General features: G+C 41.3%; 1 protein-coding gene across 10 annotated transcripts in view; it reads right to left on the bottom strand.

Moving 5' to 3' along the window:
- ptk2aa (protein tyrosine kinase 2aa) overlaps window positions 1-24,289 on the bottom strand; it is a 53,464-nt gene that overhangs the window by 11,176 nt on the left and 17,999 nt on the right. Inside the window, exons 8-27 of one of the 10 annotated variants that reach the window (XM_070547483.1) lie at window positions 21,197-21,337; window positions 20,987-21,064; window positions 20,789-20,896; window positions 20,444-20,561; window positions 16,114-16,144; window positions 15,335-15,399; window positions 15,035-15,121; window positions 12,701-12,718; window positions 9,236-9,292; window positions 8,068-8,088; window positions 5,075-5,172; window positions 3,949-4,033; window positions 3,750-3,850; window positions 3,549-3,664; window positions 2,854-2,954; window positions 2,554-2,643; window positions 2,168-2,372; window positions 1,980-2,091; window positions 1,831-1,905; window positions 887-964 (exon numbers count right to left, since the gene is read on the bottom strand). In XM_070547483.1, coding sequence (XP_070403584.1) covers window positions 887-964; window positions 1,831-1,905; window positions 1,980-2,091; window positions 2,168-2,372; window positions 2,554-2,643; window positions 2,854-2,954; window positions 3,549-3,664; window positions 3,750-3,850; window positions 3,949-4,033; window positions 5,075-5,172; window positions 8,068-8,088; window positions 9,236-9,292; window positions 12,701-12,718; window positions 15,035-15,121; window positions 15,335-15,399; window positions 16,114-16,144; window positions 20,444-20,561; window positions 20,789-20,896; window positions 20,987-21,064; window positions 21,197-21,337 — 1,785 coding nt within the window. Of the gene's footprint in view, window positions 1-886; window positions 965-1,830; window positions 1,906-1,979; window positions 2,092-2,167; window positions 2,373-2,553; window positions 2,644-2,853; window positions 2,955-3,548; window positions 3,665-3,749; window positions 3,851-3,948; window positions 4,034-5,074; window positions 5,173-8,067; window positions 8,089-9,235; window positions 9,293-12,700; window positions 12,719-15,034; window positions 15,122-15,334; window positions 15,400-15,483; window positions 15,603-16,113; window positions 16,145-20,443; window positions 20,562-20,788; window positions 20,897-20,986; window positions 21,065-21,196; window positions 21,338-24,289 lie in introns of those variants that run through there. The other 9 variants (XM_054745108.2, XM_054745109.2, XM_015973602.3 and 6 more) reach the window with 9 other exon arrangements.

Raw genomic sequence — 24,289 nt, 5'->3', positions numbered from 1 at the left:
CCTCAGAAGAAGCTACAATGATGTTCTGCTGAGCTGTGGTGGCCTCATGGAGGGGGCCATCGTCTAGCACACTGCTGCTAACCACTTAAACATTCTCCCTCTCCTGATAATAACTTTTTGCTTTCTTTGACAATGAATGTGCTACTACTAGTTTACCCGTTTGATTATAGATTCACTAGGATAAATACAATAACGTTTATCTCTCAACAAATAGAATATTTACTAAGAAATCACAATGTAACCATAGAAACACTACTTGGTATATATGTCGTATGTGTGTGTGTGTGTGTGTGTGTGCGCGTGTGTGTGTGTGTGTGTGTGTGTCTGCTCTGTCTTCTCCATCCCCAGTGAGTCGTGGAGGATGGCTGCTTATACTGAGCCAGGATCGTCTGGAGGTTTCCTCCTGTTAAAAGGGAGTTTTCCTCTCCACTGTCGCTACATGCTTGCTTAGTATGAGGATTGCTGTAAAGTGACTTGATGCAATTTGCTGGGTTCCTTATATAGGAAACTATTTACTGATTGGCTTAATGAACCGACATGTATTGGAATGTTTACCACGTGAAGTACCCTGAGACGACTCGTCGTGATTTGGCGCTATATATATAAACTTGAATTATGGTTTTGCACGTATGTGTGTTTTTGTGTGTATTTTTGCATTTGTGTGCGTGTGTGTGTGTGTGTGTATGTATTTTTGCATGTGTGTGTTTGTATATTTTTGCAAGTGTGTGTGAATGTATTTTTGCACGTGTGTGTTTGTATATTTTTGCAAGTGTGTGTGTATTTTTGCACGTGTGTTTGTATGTGTGTGTTTTTATTTTGGCGTGTGTGTAGTTTTTTAACGTGTTTGTGAATTTATGCATGTGCGTGTGTATTTTTACATGTGTACCTCCATGTTTGGGCTCCACAGGGCACTCTGTTCAGTTCTGAGATGATTCCAGGAATCAGTTCCTCCATGAGCCAAACGCTGAAGATTGAGAGACAAAAAAACAAAGAGATGACAAAGTAAAGCTTATTTTCTTTTAAAACAAAAAAGCAGTATTAGTTAAAGAGTTGTCATTCTTTACATCACACTGTCACAGACTTTTACATTCTAAATCAAAAGAAGTCCACCAAAAGGCTGTGTTTCCTTTCTGAACGCCCCTCTGACCCGATCCTTTAAAAAGCATCTGCCGTTTTCAGAAACAGGTTCCAAAAGTTAACAGATAACGTCTTAAAACATAAATAGTTACCTTAATCTGCTAAAGATTGTAATTAATGGGAAAGTCTAAACATGACCAAACGTTCCTCAATTATGAATTTAATAACAGATTAAATACCAAACTAATGAAAATAATACAAATTCTAATTCATAACTGTAAAAATAGGCCGACTCATATTTGAGTCAATATTTAGAATTCCCTTTTTTCTTTATAAGTGATAATAAATCATCAAACTCCATCAACACTGATTAGAACACAGAATAAATTTAGACATAAATAAAAACACATGCAGGTTTTAAAGAAGCAGCTCGGTGCAGTTAGCGCTGACGTGTGGTTTTGATCAGCGAGCGTCTGCGTGGCCATGAACGAGCAGCTTTCAGGACAACAGGAAATGCCTCGTGTCTACTCGGCTCATGGGAAGAAAGACGAGTGTGAACGTTCAGTCTCCCTGGTGTTTTTTGGTTCCTTCCTTCTCCACGTGACTCTTTAGGACGTTGACAGTCATGCATGAATCCAGAAAGAGCCACACTCGTTTTTATTCGTTCTGACAACCAGCAGTGCTGGAGTTTTTCAAAGGGTTTAGTATTTGTATGCGTGTGTGTGTGTGTGTGTGTGTGTGTGTTTGGCTTACCTGGACGTGGTTGTGGTGGGGGCTGGAGAAGAAGTCTTCACTGGATCGAGGACTGGGGTAACCAGGTCGACTCGGCTGCAGACGCAGACGGGTTAGCGTCAAATTTTCACAAAAGCTGCTAAAAGGTGGGAGATAGAAGCTGCTCTTACTTTAGGTGGAGCTTCATCAGAGCCTCCGGTGTCCCAGGAAACCGTGACCTGTCTCCTGATCTCCATGCGAAGCCTCTCCTCCTGTTGGACCTTCTCGTCCTCCAGTATGGTGCTGCAGATCAGAACGCTGACATGTTTAGAAGCAGAATCTATAAAAACCAAAACAAGCAGCAGAGTTTAGCCGTTACCTGAGCTGGGTTTTGAGCTCTGTGAATCGCGGCCTTTTACTCGGGTCGTACGACCAGCATTTGGTCATCAAGCTGTAGAGAGTAGGAGGACACTGGGGGGGCATGGCCAGTCGCTCGCCGTTCTCTATCCGACCAATCACGTCGTTGTTCTTCACGCCTTGGAAGGGCTTGATGCCGTACATCAGAATCTCCCACATGCACACCCCTACAGAGGGTGGTTATCAGACATTTATTATGCTAGCAGGTACGGCGCGCCGTGAGGGTCACATTAGTCTCAGAACAAAGTCAAAATTCCGGTCATGTCTTTATTCTTTAATTATCCACCTCCTTACCCGTTTAGTTCCTGGATTGGTTAAATAAAAATATCTCTCGTGAAAACGACTCACCGAACATCCACACGTCGCTGGCGGAGGTGAACCTTCTGAAGTTGATGGATTCAGGAGCCATCCATTTTATAGGAAGTTTACCTTTAGAGGCTTAAAAACAAACACAGATACAATAAAGTTCAAATAAAAAAGAAAAAAACATCGAAATTATTACTAATTTCTAGTGAATCTCAGCACTGATTTAACTGTTGTGACACGACGACACCAGCAGATGGCAGCAAAGTTCAACTCAGTTTATATAGAGGATAACCAGTATGCTGGGCTGGTTCATGTGTTTAAATATTTCTTGTGTGGCCTTACCTTTGTAATACGAGCTGTCCTCCATGTACCGAGACAGTCCAAAGTCTCCGAGCATCACACAGTCAACGGACGACACCAACACGTTACGCGCCGCGATGTCCCTGTGGCAAGCAAACAGCTGAAATCAGGACGTTTAACGTCCATCGCCTCTTTGTCTGCTTGAAACTGAAAGTTTTCTGGGATATATTTGAATCCAATTCCAAAAACAATCTGATAAAATTTTTTTATTATGAACGATCAGTTATAATATTTGTAAAAACATTAGACCAACTAAGTAAGTTTGTTAGAATGGAATCAAAATTCTTGGCTTGCTTGGGTGGAAAAAGCAAAATATGACTTAATAATAATAATATTTAATAATCTAATTTAGGGAGGTACGATATAGAAGCAGCATCAGAATCGGCTGATGTTAATCTTGGGTTTTCTTTGCGATCTGATTAATAAAACCAGCGATATTAACGACCCATATTTGTTTCCATGCAGTTTCTGTGTTTCAGGAGGGGGAGGGGTTGGTCATGTGACAATGATGGTGTTAAACTGAAGCAGAGCAGCAATGTAGCTGATGTGGTCATTTTTACACGGTATTGAAATGTTGTTGAACATAACAGCTGTATGAATATTGGATTTTGATATTGGCCCAAATTCCCACATCGGTGCATCCCTGATCTAAATCCAGTCCGTGTGAGAGTTCTTACCTGTGCACGAAGCGCTTGCTCTCCAGGTAGGCGAGCGCGGTGCTGAGCTGATAGGCGTACAGAATGAGTGTGGCAAGGTCGAGACTGTACTTCTTCACCTGCAGGAACGACCGCAACTAACAATGGAAAGATGAGACATAAACGTGAAGCAACACAAAACACTTTAGGAAGTAGGCGGATGAGATGGTGATGTGATGATACCTCTCCTAGAGTACAGAGCTCCATGATGATCCACACCGGGTTGTCTGTGATCACGCCAATCAGCTTTACGATGTGAGGGTGGTCGAACTGACGCATCGTTACTGTAAAACGATAACGTGTATCAAGACATTTAGCATTCATGACATATATGGCGCTCGCACACACACACACACACCCACCCACACACACACGGTCTTACAGGCTTCTTGCAGGAACTTTTCTCTGACGCTGTCTGTGGTGCAGTTTTTACAGGTTTTAATGGCGACAGATAGAGAGGGCTTGTCCTGTGTGACAGAAAACAAATATGAGGTTATCAAATCTCATTTCTGTTGACGCTGAGGTTATTTCTGTCCCTCGTTGCATCTTTGACGTTTCCCTTTCTTTCTGCTTGTGGACCTTTTTGCAGTAACTGACACTTTTTAAAACCAATAAACTGTAAGGACAAATGAGAAAGCTCGAGCAGAGCCCAGGACTAAACTGGATGTCCAGCAGACAAACAGAACCAAGGTATTTCCTTTACTGTTACAGAAAATGTGAGCGCTGCGTTCTGATGAGGACACTTCTGGCCCATTTAACATAGCTTCTTCTTTTCCATTAATCTAAAGGATGTTCCCGATTAAAGTAAGATAATCTTATCAGATAATCCTGCCATGTGTGGTGTCTTAAGAGTGCTCTTGTCTGCTCAAAAGGACAAGGAGACCTCTTTAATTATAAATCAGTGACTTTCAACATGTTGGACTGTCTTTATCCCAATTTCAAAGGCAACTAAGTATGTAGCATTTTGAGTTTGACATGTAGCCAATCAGAAAGCATCATGACAGGCTCCTCCTCCACCATGTTTGTTTATTACGAAGTCACGACCGGGGAGTGTTTGTGTGTGGTGTGTAGTTTTTGTTGTGTTGCTGGACATCACACACGTGGGGCCTCTCGTGTTTTGAAAATGGTCAGACAACTTTGAAATCCTGCCATGTGAAAAAACCTAAATGAACAGATCTACTTCTCCAAATTATGGCCGCAGGAACATTTTCCAGGCTTTCTAAACAGCTTTCAGACGACTGGTGTTTAGCACCATCTCGCTTCGTCCGGCATCGCGGGTCTCGGGTTCCGGCAAAGACGTCTCCTAGCTTGTTTGCCGATTCTCTACAGCAGCTTTCAGAGCTAGACCATATTAGCACATCAGATATCAGTGAAAAAGCAACTATCGGACATCCCTGGTAAAAATACAACTTCAAGTTAAGCATAAAATAAAATAATGGTCAGTAAAACATCTTTTTGAAGCCTTTGCATGTTTCTAAATCATCATTTGCATGTTTATTTCTACATACTGGGCTGTTGTAGACTCCTTGGTGAACATCTCCAAACTGGCCCTCCCCGATGCAGCGACCCAGCTCTATCCGGTCCCTCTGGATCTCATAGTCCCGCGCTGAGAGGGAGGACGACAAGAAAAAAAGAAGTAAAATCGATGAGATAAGCACACCAACCTGCTGCTTCGGACTCTCACACTTAACAGGGTTCGACTGCACCACATGATTGAGGATCAGAAGCCAAAACGCATCAAGTTTTCTGTTAAAAGAAGTTAAAAAATATTCCAAACATTCAGGCAGTGAGACGGTTGTCATGTATTTAGCTTAAACCAATGCTGCGAATAAGCACTGCATCCTTTTTGACCAATGTTTGCCAATTTATAATCAAATCTCTTTTAGCTAAACTAACATCCTGCAAAATTCAATTCAAACACACTTGACTTGAAGTGAAACAGCTGTAGAGGCTAGATGCTCATAAAAAGAGTAAATTCACAAACAGCTTCACTGCCTGATTGAACAGTGACCAAAACACATTCCTCTACAAAAGGATTTACAATTGTTTACCCGGACTGCAATGCAGTTTCAGGAAATTAACGATTGCTTCAGACATAAAAAGGACCCACAGAGAAGTGACACAACCATGATCATGAATCAGAAAAGGGGTTTAAGTAGAGGATGGTGCAACAAGACCAGAGCAAATAAACAAAACAAATGCTGTGACGAAATTTAGTTCAGCTCTGAAAAGAACCGGCGTTACTGATTTGTGATATTTACGGAGCATGTTGTTTTGTTTATGACTTGATGTTTCCTGTCAGGACTTCAGTTCCCCTGGATGATAAACAAAAACAATCACATGTGGACAAACTCATCATATGGATGAAAGGACTCGAGTTTTTCTTTGCCAGGCTCGAATAGAGGATGAAGGACTTTCCGCTCTAGCAGAGTGGCCGAGATCACAGCTAATCCTAGCCAGTGCTGATATTGTTAGCTTCTGGCTACATTTTTGAACGTCTTAGCTTAGTCTGATGCTGCCGCCGGTCCGGTCCTTCTCACAGCAGAGACATCCGAGTGTAGACGTCCGAGCTAGATTCAGCCAATCCCTGTAAATGAGCTTGTGTGGTGGGCTTCTTTAGGTTTTGCCGCCAACTTTGGTTTAAACTTCTGTTTAGTGCAGTCATAGGTTGTGAGGCGACGGGACATAAGATGAAGAAAAGGCGGGAATAAACCTGATGGCTAAACCATCTAGTTTCACAGAGCCGCTCACTTCCGGTCTTACCGGGCCTCTACTCTGGACGCCCAAGCGCTGCCTCACATCCAGGAAGCATACTGCGCACCAATTAATCGTCGATATAGCAGATGGATGTGTTTTCACCAGCCTCGCCTTTTGGAAACGTCCCAGAAGCGTAGGGACGAGTCGCTTATATTTCGGATCTTTTTTTTTTTTACACGCTATGCTTTCAGAGCGCGTCAACCTCAGCAGTTCAGATCGGGCTAGACAGGAAGTCAAACACAAAAGCGGCCTACAAAATCTGAAAACTGTCAAAATAAAAGACACATACATATTTCCTGTTGCTTAACTAGTTAAAAGTGTGGGTAATGCTTAACAATAAAAGTCCCTTTATTAACGTTACTTCATGCATTATTAAGCATTAATAAACTATTAACTAAAGTATTAACAATTGCTTAATCATATTATGTAATACATTACTAAGAAGACACACCCCCTGGCCCTTTGTCCTAACCTCAAGGAAACGTATTAGTTAAAAATATCGGAAAAGTGAATAAAGGGACCCTTTGTTTATTAATGCTTAATAATGCACAAAGTAACGTTAATAATTGGACCCTTATTGTAAAGTGTTACCAAAATACATCATTACATTTGAAACCTCCGTAGCCGAGGTAAACAGAACAGAAAATAACTTTTTGAATACGTGCTGCTGTCCTCTCCTTGCTTGTTACCAGGTGAACTGCCAGAATTACATGTAAACTTGCAATTCTGTGGTCATTCCGTGACCTTGCATCACAAGTTGCGTGGAGCGCTTTCACTGTCGTTTCACGTCTAAAATGTTCGCAGAGAGAAGGGAGTTTGAGGGTAAAACGTGACTAATAGATTACACGCCGCTTATGCGTCCAGCGGTAAGCCTGAATTTGGACAAAGAGGAACATAATAAAGGCCGACCAATATTGTTTTTTTCTGTGTAAGAGACATGGTCAGCCGATACGTACAGCCGATTTTCTTAGACAATATCTAAACATTTTCCACCTTATTTTCATGCAAAAATTTCACTAATAACATTAGTTGTTGCGCAAAATTTCTGAAGCTGAATCAGTTTTTGATCTCTGAATTTAACTTTGTGGACTGCTCAGTGTTAAAGTCAGACACCCAAATAAAGTTAATTTAGAGTATTGATTTAGCAGATGTTATTAGTGAACGTAAGAATATATTTAAATTACATTTTGCAACAGCGCCGGGCTGCCCGAGAATACTCCTGACTTTAAATATGCTTTACTAAGGACAAATATCGGCCGATACTGATGCACAAAATGATCAATTTCAGCCAGATACATCAGCCGATAAAGATATATGAAAAACGGTGAATATCGACTCAATATATCGGCCAACTGATATATCGGTCTACCCTTACAACATAAAGCTCAGAATGATGCCTAAAAATGAAAAGAGCCCGTTTTAAGCCCTGCCCCCTCCATGCAAATGAAGAAAAAATCTTCATAATCTTCTTCAGGTTTTGGTTCATTTATTTCGGCTGACTCCCGTGTCAGATTTATTAATAACTGAATGTTTTACAAGGCTGTATGGAACAAGCATGTAGCTGGTTGTGGCTCGAGAGCCACCAGTTGAAGACCACAGTAAAGCTCCATTTTATTCATGGGGCAAAAATGTGACGTTTTCCCTTCACAGTAAAATAGTGTCATAAAGGCCTGGAAAAGAAAAAACAACGACCAACAAACTCAGAACATTTCAGTCGAACTTAATGAGAGACGAGGAGTTTTACCTTCAACCACTCCATAGGCCACTGTGTTGGCGATGGGAAAGAGAGGATAGAAAGACAGATGAAGAGAAGGGGAGAGCCACACAGCCACTTTAATGTTAAAAGCTCAGAAACCACACACATACACTCTAAAAAATAAACCAAAACACTGCCACATACTAATTATTAGAAGTAGGACATCGTCAGACCTTTGTAGAGGTTATTTTACACAAATAGTGACACAAAGTCAAAGTGCTAAAATATCTGAAGACATTTTAATTAGAGGAAATCACAGAAAGGAAACCGAGACGCATCAAAAAAATAAATAAAAGGCAAAGCAGGATGAAGAAAGCAAGACGGGAAGAACGAAGTCCATTTTAAAAGTTAGCCGCATAACTAAATACATAAGTTAAAGTTAAAGTCCCATTAGTTGTCACACACACTGATGTGTGTGCGAAATTCGTTCTCCGCATTTGACCCATCCCCTGGGGGAGCGGTGAGCTGCAGACACAGCCGCGCTCGGGAACCATTTGGTGGTTTAACCCCCCAATCCAACCCCTTAATGCTGAGTGTCAAGCAGGGAGGCATTGGGTCCCATTTTTTCAAAGTCTTTGGTATGATCCAACCAGGAATCGAACCCTGATCTCCCAGTCTCAGGGCGGACACTCTACCACTAGGCCACTGAGCTGGTTAAAATAAGCTCCACAATAAAAGCACAAAGCTGGAGCAGAAGTTACCAACAGAACTATAGCACCAGCAAATGTGGCTGAATCTGACAGACGTCCCCCGTGTCCCAGAACCGCACCTGGATCCGGTTATTTGTAGCTTTCGATCAGTGTCTTTACCACGAAATAGGAAATAAGTGGCCTAAATCTGATAGCTGCTGCTGAACTGTGTGTGTGTGTGTGTGTGTGTGTGCGTGCGTGCGTGCGTACGTGTGTGTGTGTGTGTGTGTGTGTGTGTGTGTGTGTGTGTGTGTGTGTGCGTGCGTGCGTGCACCTCATGGAAATGACTCACACCACACTCTGATTATTAGGTAGCAGAAGGAAGCGAGAGTTGGCTCGAGGATGGCAGCGTTGGTCGGAGACGTAACAGTCAGGCTTATTTTTAGCAAATCCCATGCCGAAGCGGCAGCGGACGGGTTTTATGAACACTTTCTGTCGTGCAAAGTAGATTTAAACGAGTGACTTACTTGAGGGCATGGTGTAAGTGTCCTCTTCATCAACTATTTCTGCATAGTCATCCGTCTCTGCAACAACAGACACAAACAACCTGAAAATACTGGAACGAAACCAAAAATAAAGACCAAACACGAGATTTTAATATGCTGTCAGAATCTAAAATTTACAAAACAGTTTTAACTGCTTAAAGTAACACCCACGAAGCTCATCCCGCCGTCCACGCTGCCCTTTCTCACACACACACACTTGGCAGATAGTGTCAGCTGAGCATGTGTTGGGAATATCTGTCTGTACAAGAGCAGCTGGACTGCAGGGAGTTTGTGTGGTGGAGGAGGAGGAAGAGGAGGAGTGGAAGACGAGAAGAGATGGACACAGAGATGAGAGGGTGATCGAAAACCTACAAAAGTTGCATCGGGAAACAAAACAAAGCTGAAAACGAAGTGTACGGAAACCGTAATAGGATTAAATCTGTGAGGGGGAGAGAGGATGGACGAAGTTCATCCTCACCAGATGGTGGTGTTCAAAATAAAGTCAGTGCAAACTCAGCTGTTGGAAACAAGAGCCAAACATCTGCCGTCCTGAACATTCCTCTCACGGCTCTGCTCGGGATTGATCTGATTCTGTGGGAACGGGCCCGTGACTTTTAGAAGAAACAACCCTGCAGCTGTAAAGCTTGGACATATTACTGGTATTCAGGTGCAACAGGCGTCTGCAAAACGGATATAAACTACATTCTGTTTTAACCCCTTCACTTCCTGACGGAAATAAAAAATGCACCACCTGTACAGTAGCCGGCAGCATGCTAACGCTAACCGCTACCATGACCTTTGCACTCGGTTGGAACACTCTAGTCCCGCCCTTCACCTGGGCTGTAGAGCATGAAAATTTCTAACGTTTAAACTTATTTTTATTCAGATTTTAATATTCTTCAGCCCAGGTAAATCGTCAGCCTCTAAGCTAGAATCGCTGCATCTTTGGTTTACTGAACACAAATGAAGACTCTAGAAACCAGCTAGTAGCACCAAAACAAAGCTTTTAGTTTATTTAGTCATCGTCCGAACAGTGAAAAATGTAAATAATTAAAAAGCACAGAGTTGAGTTTGTGAGTAGAAAACACTGGGATGCACCTTGTTTGTCTTTGTGTCTTGTTAAAGGTGTGGGAAACTCACTTCACTCATTCACTACCAATGATGATTAAAGTAATCATTTGCATCTTTTTACTGTGTGGGCGTCGGAACGAGCCCCCGCACCGTGAGAACAAACATCTCAGCTCTGAAGCCGATCTTCATTCGCGTACGTCACGTGATCAGGAAGCAGAAAATCCATGTGTTAGGAGATCGTTTTGGGCCGCTGCTGTAAAAAAAGTGAGGCACGAACTGGAAAAGCTGCCGATCACAATTCAACAACGGATTATGAAAGAACGGATAACGCTCGAAACGCGCGGATTCTTCCTGATGTAAGAGGTGAGTCTCCGCTTTGTTTTGGTTGTTTTGGCGTCTACATCATCCTAGCGCGCAACGTTCTGTGACTCTTAAAAAACAGTAAAGACGGTGAGAAACGCTGGCAGCGACGGGCTTTACTGATCAGGAAACGGCTGGCAGTGAATGAGTTAATCAATACATTTGCAGTGTCTCTAGAAGGAATGAAGGCCTTGTAAGTCATACTCTGGGGAAAAAAAGCCCTGGTGAACCGTTTTCAGGAACTAGAAATATGCTACATCCTGATATTTGTACATCTTGCCTGTGATTGGCTAACAGCAACACGACTCTTCCACTGAATCTGTTTGCTGTGTAACACAAGTTTGAAGGAGTTCTGTTGTGTAGTGGAACTGCTAATGCTAACAGGTAAGCCTGATTTATGCTTCTCCGTCTGCGTCAGTGAGGAGACACGCAACGCCATTATCCGTCCTTGCGTAGGGCTCCGGCAGGCACGCAAGTACGTACGGAGTCGAACCCACTTTTTTAAACATCCGTCGAACGAGACGGATTACGCAAGCTTGTGATTGGTCAGGACGCCGCTGTTGTTTACAGCGCCGCCATTGCAAAGAGAGCCGAGGATAACTAGCGGCAGACACGGAGAAGCTTGAAGAATGCCTCGCGAAAAAACTCTAAAAATATAAACGTGTAATTCCCCCGTGACTGGAGGAGTGAAAAGATGTGCAGCAAGCGTTTTATTTGTGGACGGAAATGACAGGAAACGTGGGTTTAGAGGTGGGGAGCGCATGAAGCGGTGGGAGAATGAGAGACAAATATGTCCGTGTTAAAAGTCTCTTATATACACAAAAACACAATATAAACACACGATCTTGGACCGATACATGACAGGATACCACAGAACAGCGCTACGCCCTCTGTTGTCCTGCCGGGCAATTGCTTTGCAACACTCTCCAGGAGACGGAGAAGTAAAAGAGCAAAACGCTTCCGTCAGTCCGTGCGTGTCTGTCCCTTGCGGAGCTGACGGAGAAGCATAAACCAGGCTTAAGTTTCTACTAGCTGAGACGTTCTCTGCTGTTTCCTGGACGCTAAACCGACAACAGCCTTCCCCCTCGTGAGTCAAGATGGGTGAGTCCATGAATGTTAAGTGACAGTGACGTAGATCTGTCAGGCTTTTGAAATCCTAGAGCTTCACTGTATTTTCTATCAGAAGCTAATGCAGTAGATGGGTGTAGGAGACTATTTTCATGTGCAGCCTGCATGAAAAAGCCAGAGAGACCGATTATCATCAGAAATAACATTTAAAAAATGTTTTTTCAGTGTTCCACCTCTTTAAATTTCCAGTGGTTTGGTTCACTTGTTGATTTGAGACGCTGAACATGATGTGGTTATCAGATTTCTGGTATTGTTTTAAATATCTTTTTACATGATGTCAAATCTGTGAGTGTTACTTTTAAGATCGTTTCCACAGCTCATCGTTTCTTCAGGAGAATTAAAGGAGCTTTTCTCTGTTGTCTGTTTCAGTTTGTGTGTGATCTAACGAGCTCATTATGGCCGAGGAATGCGCTCGCTCTTTATTCCAGCAAACCTCTGAGCGTTTTAACCGTATGTGGCTTAAGTGGACCTGTTTCTGAAATGGGGAGAAAAAAAACATCTGCACAAGTTAGAAGAAAAACAAGAACTTCTGGATTTACAAATTCAGCTTTTTGTGTCATTCTTGTGGTTAAAAGCCGACGTATTTACACTCTGTGGTCATCCGCTTTCCAAACAATCAAGAGGAAAGATGAAAACAAATAAGCTACTGGCAAAGACCTCCAGGACGGCCCCCAAAAAATCACATTATGCTAACTTATTTTGCTTTAATTAAACCACATTTATATAAGAGCACAAAAGCACAAAGAGTCATTGTTTAACAAGCAGGAATGCAAGCATCAAGTTCAACCCACACACCAAAATACACACACAACCCTTTCCCAGGAGGGCGCAGTGTGCTGGTGGGGCGGGACAAGAGAGAAACGTTTATAAACAATAGTAGAACTTTACCATCCCCACTAAGGTCCTCTGCAAGGTCCAGGAGAGCATGCAGGAAACGGGACAGCAGAGAGACAAGAAGAGTGGAGGAGAAAAAAAAAGGAGAGGTTAGAACACGACAAGCTTTGAGACGATGCAGGATCTGCAAAGACTCCGCCAGCTGCTAGGTACAATCCAAACTCTCAGCTGTTCAAAGCAGGACAGATGATTAGAGGTTAAAGCAGGAAATGATTGGAGAATAAATAAAGTTATTCATGAGGATGGGTTAGGGTTAGGGTGGACGGCGGGATGACTAAAGTGCGGTCATTAAACAGCTCCGATCTACATTTCACAGCAGATCATCTCTACTCCAAAATTAGTTCCACGTTTCACGGTGAACTTGGTTGAACTTTTGACAAAGATCCTTCTGGACTTGATTCCCAGATGCACTTAAAGTGCCTCGTTTAGCTGCTGCTTGAAAATGATAGCGCTGCACATCTCTGTTCAGACTAGCTGCTAGCTCATCAATCCTAAGGAGATAAAATCTCTTTCAGCAAAACAGAAGTCATAGAGGATAATAATTATTTAGAACTACTAGACGGGACAGCCCAGAAAGAGTCTTTAAAAGGACATTAAAATCTGAACAAGAGAGCTTCAGCGCAATTTTAGAAAATACATAAACAAGAGAGTTTTACTAAAAGAGACGTTCTCGGTTAATTTTTTCCATTTAAGTTACTTATGTTTGTGTTAGGGAGATAGCAAAATATCGATACTCTGAAATAATGTTATATTTTGTGGGTTGATACTGAATTAATATTTATAGCAGATTTTACTGCTTCAAGTCTGACGGTCTGAGTGTTTTTGTTTCCTTTATTAGATTCCTCTATTCATATATTTTATATATATATATATATATATATATATATATACACACACATATATATCAGGGATGTGTATTTTTGAAATTCTGGCGATACGATACATATCATGATACAGGGGAGACGATACGATATATCACGATATATTGCGATACATTCAGTCAGACGTTACAAGCAATTTTTTTACTGAATCTATTGTAAGACTGTTCAATAAACAGTCAAATCTGATACGTAACATGTTTAACATGAGGTATCTGAACCATGATGGGAGGGATTTACATTTCAATGGTGGAAACAAAACCCATTGCACACTGCTGTCAACTAGCGGGTGGCGATTGAATTGCACAAAACGAAAAGAAAATACACAAATGTTTGCATGTAAATTCTTTCAAGAATTAGATGCACGACTTTTGAATATCGATGTAATAATCGCAGGAAATAATACCACGATATATTGCCATATCGATATTTCCGATACACGGCTTTTGAATATCAATATAATATTGCTGAAAAAAATCACGATATATTGCCTTATCGATATTTTCTTACATCCCTAATATATATATATATATATATGCATATATATATATGTATATATATATATATATGCATATATATATATATATATGTATATATATATATATATGCATATATATATATATATATATATATATATATATATGTATATATATATATATATATGTATATACATATATATATATACATATATATATATATATATGTATATACATATATATATATGTATATATATATATATATATATATATATATACACATATATATATATACATATATATATATGTATATATATATATATATGTATATATATATATGTATACACACACACACACACACACACACACACACACACACACACACACACATATATATGCGTGTGTGTGTGTGTGTACTGTGGTATACATCGTATGGTAGCACCAGATTCTTGCCGCTACACACCCCTACTTTGTGTATATAAGTGAAAATGTTTCAAAGACTGATTGACAGCAGAGAACACTTAACACAGTCAAGCTAATGTGGTCCAAGCAAATTCATCTGATAATAATAATAATAATCTTCCAAACCTTAGTGGAAACACTAAGCGATTATTGGAAGCAGGAGGTTAAAAAAGTTACCAATATAAAGAAAAACTATCATTTACTTATAGCAAGAACACTATGATTAAATTACAGAGCAAATAGGAAAAATAGGCCAATTCAGTAGAAAAAGAGACAATTGTGATGTAGCAGATTAAATTGTTTAACCCACAAAGTCATAATTCTGAACCCGATACAGCTGAAATGACTTTGGTTTCTGCACCACAAAAACAAGAAAGGAAACAGAAATCCTCTTTTCATACGTCTAGTTCCAGTCCAGGAACCACGACGGTCCAACAGGAATTTTCACTCCGCCACATCACTATCTAGCGGACATGCTGCTGTACTAGCTGTCCAATAGGAGCCATGGATACCACTGGGTGGTGAATCTGAACAGAAGATGAAGGGGAGGAGGAGACGCCGCGCCTTGGTTGGTTTAGGAACTGTGGATGTCATTAGATCTGCAGCCAATAAGGTGGGAACGGAAACCACAGGGTGAGCGGAAAAGACCAAGAGTGAACGGATGCGAGGAATAAGAGAAGAAAAGATGTAAACAAACTTTATTAGGAGAGATTGGGAAGAGAAAGAGCTGGAAGTATCCACAGCTTGAACCAAAGAGGCTAAGAGGTTCATTTAGCTTCTGAACCTGTCGATAAGAGATCATTTAGTCTTACCTGAGACTGAGATCGCTCTGACTCCCTTCCGAACGGCTTCTAGCTTCTTCTCAGTATTAGACAGTCTGAACAGAAGGAGAAAAAAAAGGACTAAAGTTCATAAACCCAAGAAAACTACAAGAAATCCACATTTCCAAATGAGATCCCACCAACACACGGTGCTCACATCTACACGCGCTCAAACGGAGAGACGAAACAAAGACTGCTCATTGGCTTGACTGTCTTCCTTCCCGTGGTTTCTGTTTCTGTGTCCGCTGAGCTCTACGACAAACTTTACACCACAGACTAGAACAAGCAGAGAGCGGAGCCAGAGAGGAGGAGACTAGCCGTGTTTAAAAAACCCCAAAGTGGAAAATATTTGGCTCCTAAAGCCATCTCCTTATTAGAGCAGAAACAGAGGAGGGGGGGGTTAAAGAGAGAAACCTGTTGATATGTAAACAACTAAGATGTGCTGAGGCATTGTGGGAAATAAAATCCAAATACTGTTTTATTATGAATACGACACATCCAGCTTTTTTCCACTTTGCTTAATTTGCAGGTCTTTTGTTTCGCTTAGAAGCAACAAGAAGCAGAAAATAAATCAAATGTTTTCAGACACCAATCTCTTCAAAGATTTAGGTTTTTGTTCGAGGGAATTTATCCTAAATTTATCCTGGAAAAGTGACAAAACCACAATAAATGACCTATTTTGGCTTCTAAGGAACACTTGAGAATAAAATAATCAGTCGATCATAAAACGCATGGTGGTTTTAGGTGTCATGAAAGGTTTTTCTACTTACTTTGGAATGGAAGGCAGAGCTCTCTCTCCCTCTAGAGGTGAAAGGAAAAAACACAAACCGACCATGAATCAGTCTCGTTGGAAGGAAAAGAAAAGTTAATAAAATATATAAATACAACTAAGTAAATTACTGTTTAATACGTACACAACATTAATTGGAATTTAGATTTTTCTAATTAGGAATTTTTGTTTTTAATGTGACTTTAAAGGAAAACATAAAACAGACATTGTTTAAAGTTTATTGGCATCTTTTCTGAATATTCTGATTAAACAGTTTTCAATACTGTGAACATTATATTAGAAAAATTCCATTCAAAACACAACATTTAAACCCCCTGAATGAATGAGTTAGATTTTATTCGCTGCAGCTGAAAAATGCAAGAGTTTACAGTGAGTTTTATTCTGATAAAATCAACGAGAACGATGTTTGAAAACCTCTGAATGCTCTTCAATGTGACACGTTTCGTAATAGTATGTAACGTCCACTAATGGTCAGTTTTTAACTACAGATTGACCTACGTGCCACCAGTCATCTAAAGACATAAATTCCATTCTCTAACGTGGATTTTATATTCTGCCTTTCACTAAGCCCAGAAGGTTCTGCAGCTCTGAACACATGATAACGTATTGTCAACTTCATGTTCCCTTCTCAAGGTCCTTCTGTGCCAAGCCTGTCTGCTGACGTAGGCCGTCCTGCACAGAAGAAAGGACTGAACTGTTATAATAGCGAGTGAACAAATGTTATATGAATAAATCATAATGTTTTGATTAATCTGTGCTTAAATTAATCAGGTTGATTAATCTGTGCTTAAATTACTGTGGTTGAAATGAAACATTTTGATATTATCTATCAATCAATCAAAGCTTTATTTATAAAGCGCCTTCCGCGACCCTGTTGGGAAGCCCAAGGCACTGAACACGGTACATGAGAGAAACAGGTAAAAACATTAAAGTAGAAAACAAATGGGTAAAACAAGAGATAAAGAGACAGATGAAAGCAGGGAATTAAAATCAACATAAATGAAGGCCGAACTCAAACACATTCAGGGAATGCCAAGCGGAGGAGGTGCGTTTTTAGGTGACTCTTAAAGAGCAAGTCACCCCCAAACCAACTTTTTTTTGCTGATAAACGACATGAACGAGTGTCTAATCGAGCTGCAGACATGTGTAGTCAATAATTTGGCACTTCAGTGCATTTTAGTTAAATTTTAAATATTCTGCCTAAAAATGTCAGTGCTGCGCCGTCATCAGGTAAACACTGCACTGTATTTGAATTTAAATCTGCCACCGCTATTGGCTAAGAGGTATGCTATGATGTAAACTGGTACATTATGATGTCACAATGCCATTGTAAGCCTGTGTGTTTGTGTATTTGTTAGCAGCTCCGCCCTCTCGGTCTGCCAGGCAACAGCATTTGTTGCATTTTTCAAACATTAAGTGGGAGTGAAGTAAGTCTCTTGTAGGGGGTGACTTGCTCTTTAAAGGCTGGCAGAGACGGGGACAGCCTGACTGAGGGTGGCAACTGGTTCCAGAGTGACGGGGCTAGCACTGAGAAAGCCCGGTCCTCACGAGTACGACACCTAGAACGAGGGACAGCGAGCAGGCCTTGGTCAGAGGAGTGCAGAGCGTGTGATGGGGAATGTCTGTTCAGCAGTGTGGCTACATAGGTGGGAGCACCACCCTGGAAGAAATTGTAAACAAAGACGAGTAGTTCAAAGTCTGAACGATAACAGACCGGAAGCCAGTGCAAGGAATCCAGAACCGGACTGATGTGGTCCCGTTTCCTGGTCCCAGCCAGAAACCTGGCTGCTCTGTTCTGCAGTAATGTTAGTTTAACAAGTGAATCACTATTTTCTTACAGCTCACACACTCAGACACGTGACGACGACACGGTTAAGCTAATATCCTGACACATTGCTTTCTGTTCCACGAATTCGAACTCCTGTATCTGACGCAATGCGTGATGTTCTGAGGTTTGCTTGTTAACACCCCTTAACATGGCACGTCCCAGTTGGCCAAGAAATCATAATATGAGAATTTTAAAACAGAGCTCACTTGACGGTGAGTCAGTTCTAGAGCAAGCTACGGACACCGTAGCGAACCCTCTTTAACCCAGAGCAATTTTTGACAAGCTGTCAAAAACCCTGCTAAAAGCTGCCTACAGCTGACACAGCAAAACGGTTCCTTCAGCTACTCAGAAACAACTGTTCTAGACGCAAACAATTTCATCTATCTGTTGTGACTCGGAACCATCTCTGGACTGGAGAGTCGGTGCTGCAGTTCATCTACCAAACCTCGGTGCCCAGCGGTCATCCAACCTCCCTGACCTCCTGATCCGCGAAGACGGTCTCCAAAGAAAGGGTGAGGTAGACACGCAGATTTCGTCTGATGCCGGTTTTGATAAGAACCAACTTCATAGCTTAATGCAAACCAAATTCTTTTACCCAGAACTCAGTTCTTCTGGATGCAAGGTTCTGATAACCTCATATTCACACATACAGTGCGCTTACATGCAGCCAGTAACCCTTTAAAAACCCGAATATTCACAATAACCCGGTTCCGCAGGTCCATGTAAACGCCGCCAAAAACCCGGATATGCTCATAACCGGGTTTTTAAAAACCCGGTTACTACACCTGGGGTAACCCTCTTCTAACCCGAATGTTTGGTCGTGTAAACGCATATCGGGATATCCCCATCAAAGCGTGTGTTCTGCGCATGCTCTGTTCGCAAGGAATCTTGGTCTTTTGAGTAGCGAGACGTCTTGTATGCGCCAGAACACCGGAAGTAAACAACAAGTTGGGAGTAACATGGCGAGTCGCGGCACAGCACCACACTTTTGGAGTGACGAGGAAACCTGTCTTCATCGGTCTGGTGAAAAGTAAGAACATTATGTCTTTTGTTGACGGCCGAAAGTACAGAGACAGCGAAATATGACGCATATTGCGTCAGAACGTAGTCCATACGTCCTGACGCTACCTCAACGTCCGCATTTAAATCGGGTTATGCAAGTTAGGGGTAACACTTTCTATTTATGCTTGTAAACGGGGTATTCTGATCAACTCAGAAACCCGAATACCGACCTTAACCCGATCATAATCAGGATATTGGCTGCATGTAAACGTAGTCATAGTCACCATACATCACATCCCATCCTCTTAGATTCATCCATCACAGTAGCCTTGGTAAACTTGTCTTGTTTTTAATTTGTTTAGAAGATAAATTTCTTATCTTTAATAAAGCTGACTCTGTCTGAATTGAGACGAAGTGTGTTTGATCCCTGAAAAAGCAAAGAATCCTAGAATCTTCTGATTAAACATCCCAAGACCAGGCAGGTTGATATTCTATATTTATATAGAGTATCACAGCTTATTGGTCATAAGTAAAGGTAATATATTAAGCTTTAAAGCAACAGCATTTACCTCTCTACAAGTATAAAAAATACAAATTGAACCTTACATTTTCTTACAAATCAAAGCTCTGGTTACATATTTTAATGGGAGACTAGGCAGTTTTGGCTCGCTTTTAGCTCCCCCTAGTGTCCATTTGTATAACTGAATCAAAACCGCTGTACGTTTGTCTTTTTAACACCTTAATCTATCAGCTGAAATGTCTCCCCAGCATTCCTAAGTGTCTACAGGAGTGATTCCTCACTAAACTAAACAGATCAGCTGTGTTCATGATCTAAAACATGCAGGAAACATGCTGGAACCAGACTGCAGCGCCAGGTGTGTCAGTAAGTCCAACAGAGGAATAATCTGGCCACAGGGGGCGATACAGGCTGGGTGGCCTTTTATTAACGCTCTAAACTCTCATTTTGGCACATACTGGCTCAAGAAAATGATTTAAATATATGAAAAATTTGCATAGTGTCTTTAACCCTTTGATGCATAATGGTCACTACAGTGGACAGGTACTCAAAATTGTTATTTATTTGTTTTTGCTATCAAGCACAGCTGTTAAAGACTTTATTGCATTTGAGCCTCTCCATTTGGACTTCAGTAAGCCAAGCCAACATATTTCATGCTCAGAATGCACACTGTCCACTGAGGTGGACATGTAATAAATTATTTGTAAATTATAAAATTTAGCAAAAAAGTATTTGTTGAAATTTGTTTCATTCACACCTAAAGATGAATGAAAAAAATTGTTAAAAAAATCATGGTTGAAGATTTCATAATTCATGCATCAAAGGGTTCAATTTAACACCACAACATAAATTCCTCTCACTTTGTTAGCGGACTCAAAGGCGGAACAGCCAGTCAGAACACCGTACTGGCTCTAGTCCACCAATATTCTGTCAAACCAGAAGTAAACAAGGTAATGTCTTCACCTTTCTGGACTCTGACAATGAATGAGTGGGTCTCCATGGAAACGAGGCGACAGTAGCCGTCAATCAAGTCGGCTAAGTTCTCCGCTGTGGTGAGGGATGCAGTCGTAACAGTGAGAGGCTGCACACACACACACACACACACACACACACACACACACGTTTGTAAAACACCCACCGGTGGCCAGGATGATTGCATTAAATGCAACAAAGGGAAAACTTTAGGTCTGTTTTTCAAAAATGTTCTTAAAGATCTTAAATAAATCAAAAGACCCAAGTCAGATCAATAACTTTGTTATTGATTAAAACACCAAACATCAGACAGGAAGTGCAGCAGAGCGGGAGTACCTCAGCAGCTCCGGCTACATTCAGCTGCAGCATGCCCTTCCTGTCCTTCTCCTCCATGGCCGAGTACTGGATGGACTGGACTTGGTTAAAATTAGCTAAATGTGTGGGCTGGAAACAGAATGAAACAGCAGGTTGAATATGTTTGTGATTACTAGAATTCCAACAACATGTGTTTGTTGTGCAGCAGTAGAAACTCACGGTCGATCCCTTATCTGTGAGGTAACTGATCCCTTCTTCAGGCCCGATGGCCAGCTCTACCTGGATCACCCAGCTGGACTGTAGGGGGAAAGACGGGATATGAGTTAAACAGCCAAGGGGACACCTCAGGAGATGCATGCAGGTCCTGAAGCCACCACAGGGGGTCAACCTCCCACCGTCAAAAGCACAGAGAGAATGGAGGAGACCTACCCCGAGGGCACATTTGAAGAACTCCTTGTCATAGCGGTAGATCGGGGCAAGTGTCTCCAGGAACTTCAGGATGCACTGCTCATCGTTGAGATTAGCTACCTGCTTGAAGGTCTGCTGGATCAGCTTACGAAGCGTTTTAGCCTGGAAGTGAAGGGAAACGAGGAGAAGGAGCCGTAGGATTAAACACAAATGAAGGTGTTCTCTGATAAGCAGATCTCAGGTCAGATCAATAACTAAACTACAGTTCATACTTCACAGGATCGTCTTTACTGATCTCACCGCACACATTTAACAGCTTCAAACCTCAAATTATTTCAAAGTGCTGTAAATCTCTACAGAGCAGACAGATGGGGTGAAATCTATCAAATACATTAATGCCATCCAATCCTGCCTGTTCTTCGTCACTCCCAAACACGCCTAGTTTAGATTTAAAAAACCACGCCTGTATGGAGAACCCCCCACGATCAGCAGCTCTCTGTGTCTGTAGATTAAATCAGAGATTAAAGGAGATTTATTTAGTGTTTTTATTAAAAAATAAAACCTGTTACAGTAGTGTGATGTTATCATAGAACACCCTCGCCACGAGAGGAAAAACAAAAGGGAGGACAGCTAACCTAAGCTGCTACTACTGTAGCACCTTCACAATAAGAGCACACACACACACACAAACACACACACACACACACACACACACACGTATAAAACAGTTTCATAATCCGGTTGTCCAATAGAATTTTATTAAAACAATATATTTAAAGAACTGGTTTATAAACTTCAGATGTTTTGAGACTCGTTTGTGTTTCAGGGCTGCAGCTGGTGGCACCTTTGGCTCACAGCGAGAAGGTTGCAGGATTAAATTCCCGTTCTCCCCGTGCATGTGTGTGTGTGTCCTCCCACAGCCAGGAGAGAGTAGAGAGCATCTCGGCGAGGAGAAGCTTACCACAGAGCAGAACTTGTGTTATTTATGGAGTTAAAACATCAACGATGCAAAGCAAATGGAGTCAGAGGTAGAGTTGTGTTGCTGTTAGCTAATCAGAGGCAAGATGTCCGAATATCGCGAATAATTACGAGTAAGACTCCAAATCCTGCTGTTTTCTCCATTGTTTTTTAAGTGGAGGACAGATTGACCAAAGTGTCTGACGCCATCTTCTCCCTTTGTTTCTTTTGGACATCCCGCGAGATGTCAGCGTTTCGCCCTTTAGAGCTCCCTCATTATTATGAGATATTAAACACCTAATGACAAGAAATACTCTCGTTAAAACGACTAAGAAAATGTCTACGGTAATTAGCGATGGGTACCGAATTCGGTACTTTTTAAGGTACCGACCGAATTCCATAGTCCCGACCGAGCACCGATTCAACTTCATTTGAAACAGTGCCTCGTTTCGGTACCCATCCTTCATAACGAGAACTTGCCTAGACAGCTGTGCATGCGCAAGAGCGTAATGTCGTCAGTCCCTGTGAGCGAGTTGTAAACAGAGCAGCATGGTAGAAAGAACGAACGCTAAAGCTTGGGTCCACTTCACTAAATGTGATGGGTAACTGGGTGATGATGAAACCAGCGACAACGATCTAAGTGAGACATCCTCATCTTAATCTGCTCCGGTAGGTAAAGAAAATGTTTAAGAGAATGTTAGCTTGATATGTTAGCTTCCGTTCCGCTAATTGTGCGTTCGCTTTCTCCTCGGAACACCGAATTTCCGAACAGAAGAACATGAACACACTCTAAAGTTTGGCTTCACTTTACTAAATGCGACGGGTGATTGGGTGAAGATGAAACTAGCGACAACGTGTGAGGCATCATCGTTTTAATCTGCTCCAGCAGCTAAATAAACTGTTTAAGATAACGTTAGCTTGATATGTTAGCTTCCATTGCCACCATTGTTATCAGCAATTGGTACGTTCGCTTTCTCCTCGGAAATTCTAACTTCCCAGTAGGAAAAATCAAATGAAAAAAGAGGGCAAAAGGAATGAAGATACACAGTAAATTTAGTTCACAGTAAAGATGTTTGCTTCAGTTTAATTATCAGCTTATAAAACTACAAGGACGATGTTAAAATACAAACAGTTGCATGTTATTTATCGTGATATTTATCAAATATGGTTATATATCGAGAAAAATATATATATATTTAATTATAAAAGAGAATTAAAATAATAAACACTCAAAAGTATTGAAAATTGGTACCGTTAAGTACCGGTATTGATTCCTAGGTACCGGGAACTAGTACCAAATCGATTCAAATGTCAAAGGTACCCATCCCTAATGGTAAAATTTATATCGCGCTTTAACAAGAAACCCATTATGACAAGATACTGGCGATGTGTATTGGTGAAATGTTTGCGATACGATACGTATTGCGATACAGGGAGATGATACGATGTATCATGATAATGTGTGTGTGTGTGTGTGTGGGGGGGGGCCTCGGTGCCCATCTCCAGCGGTCAATGGGCATTCAGGCAGGGTACACCTGGACAGAGAGCCAGTCCATCGCAGGGAAATATCCAATAAACAGTCCAAACTGATACATGTTTAACATGAGGTATCTGAACCATAATAGAGGGATTTACATTTCAATGGTGGAAACAAAACCCATTGCACTCTGCTGCCAACCAGCGGTTGGCGTTTGAATTGCACCAAAACAAAGGAAAATACACAAATGTTTGCATGTAAATTCTTCCAACAATTATATACACAGCTTTTAAATATCCATATTATATCGCTGGAAAAAAATCACGATATAATGCAATTTCGATTTTTTCTTACATCCCTACAAGATTCTGCTCCTAAATGTTGTCTCGGACAGACAGCGATAGGCTTCCATAGGCCCTGGAATATCCCACTGTCAACGTTTTTCCTAAACATTTTGATTTTATTCTCAACATTCTCTGCTGGCTTTTATTTTTATTGTCTCCAATGTGGCACTAATGCTCCTTGGTTCAATATGAAGAGGTCCCAGTTTGACAACAATCAGACCAGCTGGATTAACTTGTGGATGACAGGTGACAGATTTTGTCTTTCAATTGTTTATTTCTACACTTTATTTCAGCATCACAGAGTCCTGCTGCCAGCTGTGCAGTCGCTAAGCCTGT

This window comes from Nothobranchius furzeri, chromosome 19 (genome assembly GCF_043380555.1).
Source record: "Nothobranchius furzeri strain GRZ-AD chromosome 19, NfurGRZ-RIMD1, whole genome shotgun sequence".
Taxonomy (NCBI): Eukaryota; Metazoa; Chordata; class Actinopteri; order Cyprinodontiformes; family Nothobranchiidae; genus Nothobranchius; species Nothobranchius furzeri.
Note: the sequence above shows the minus strand (reverse complement) of the source record. Positions and strands in the feature narration are given on the sequence as shown.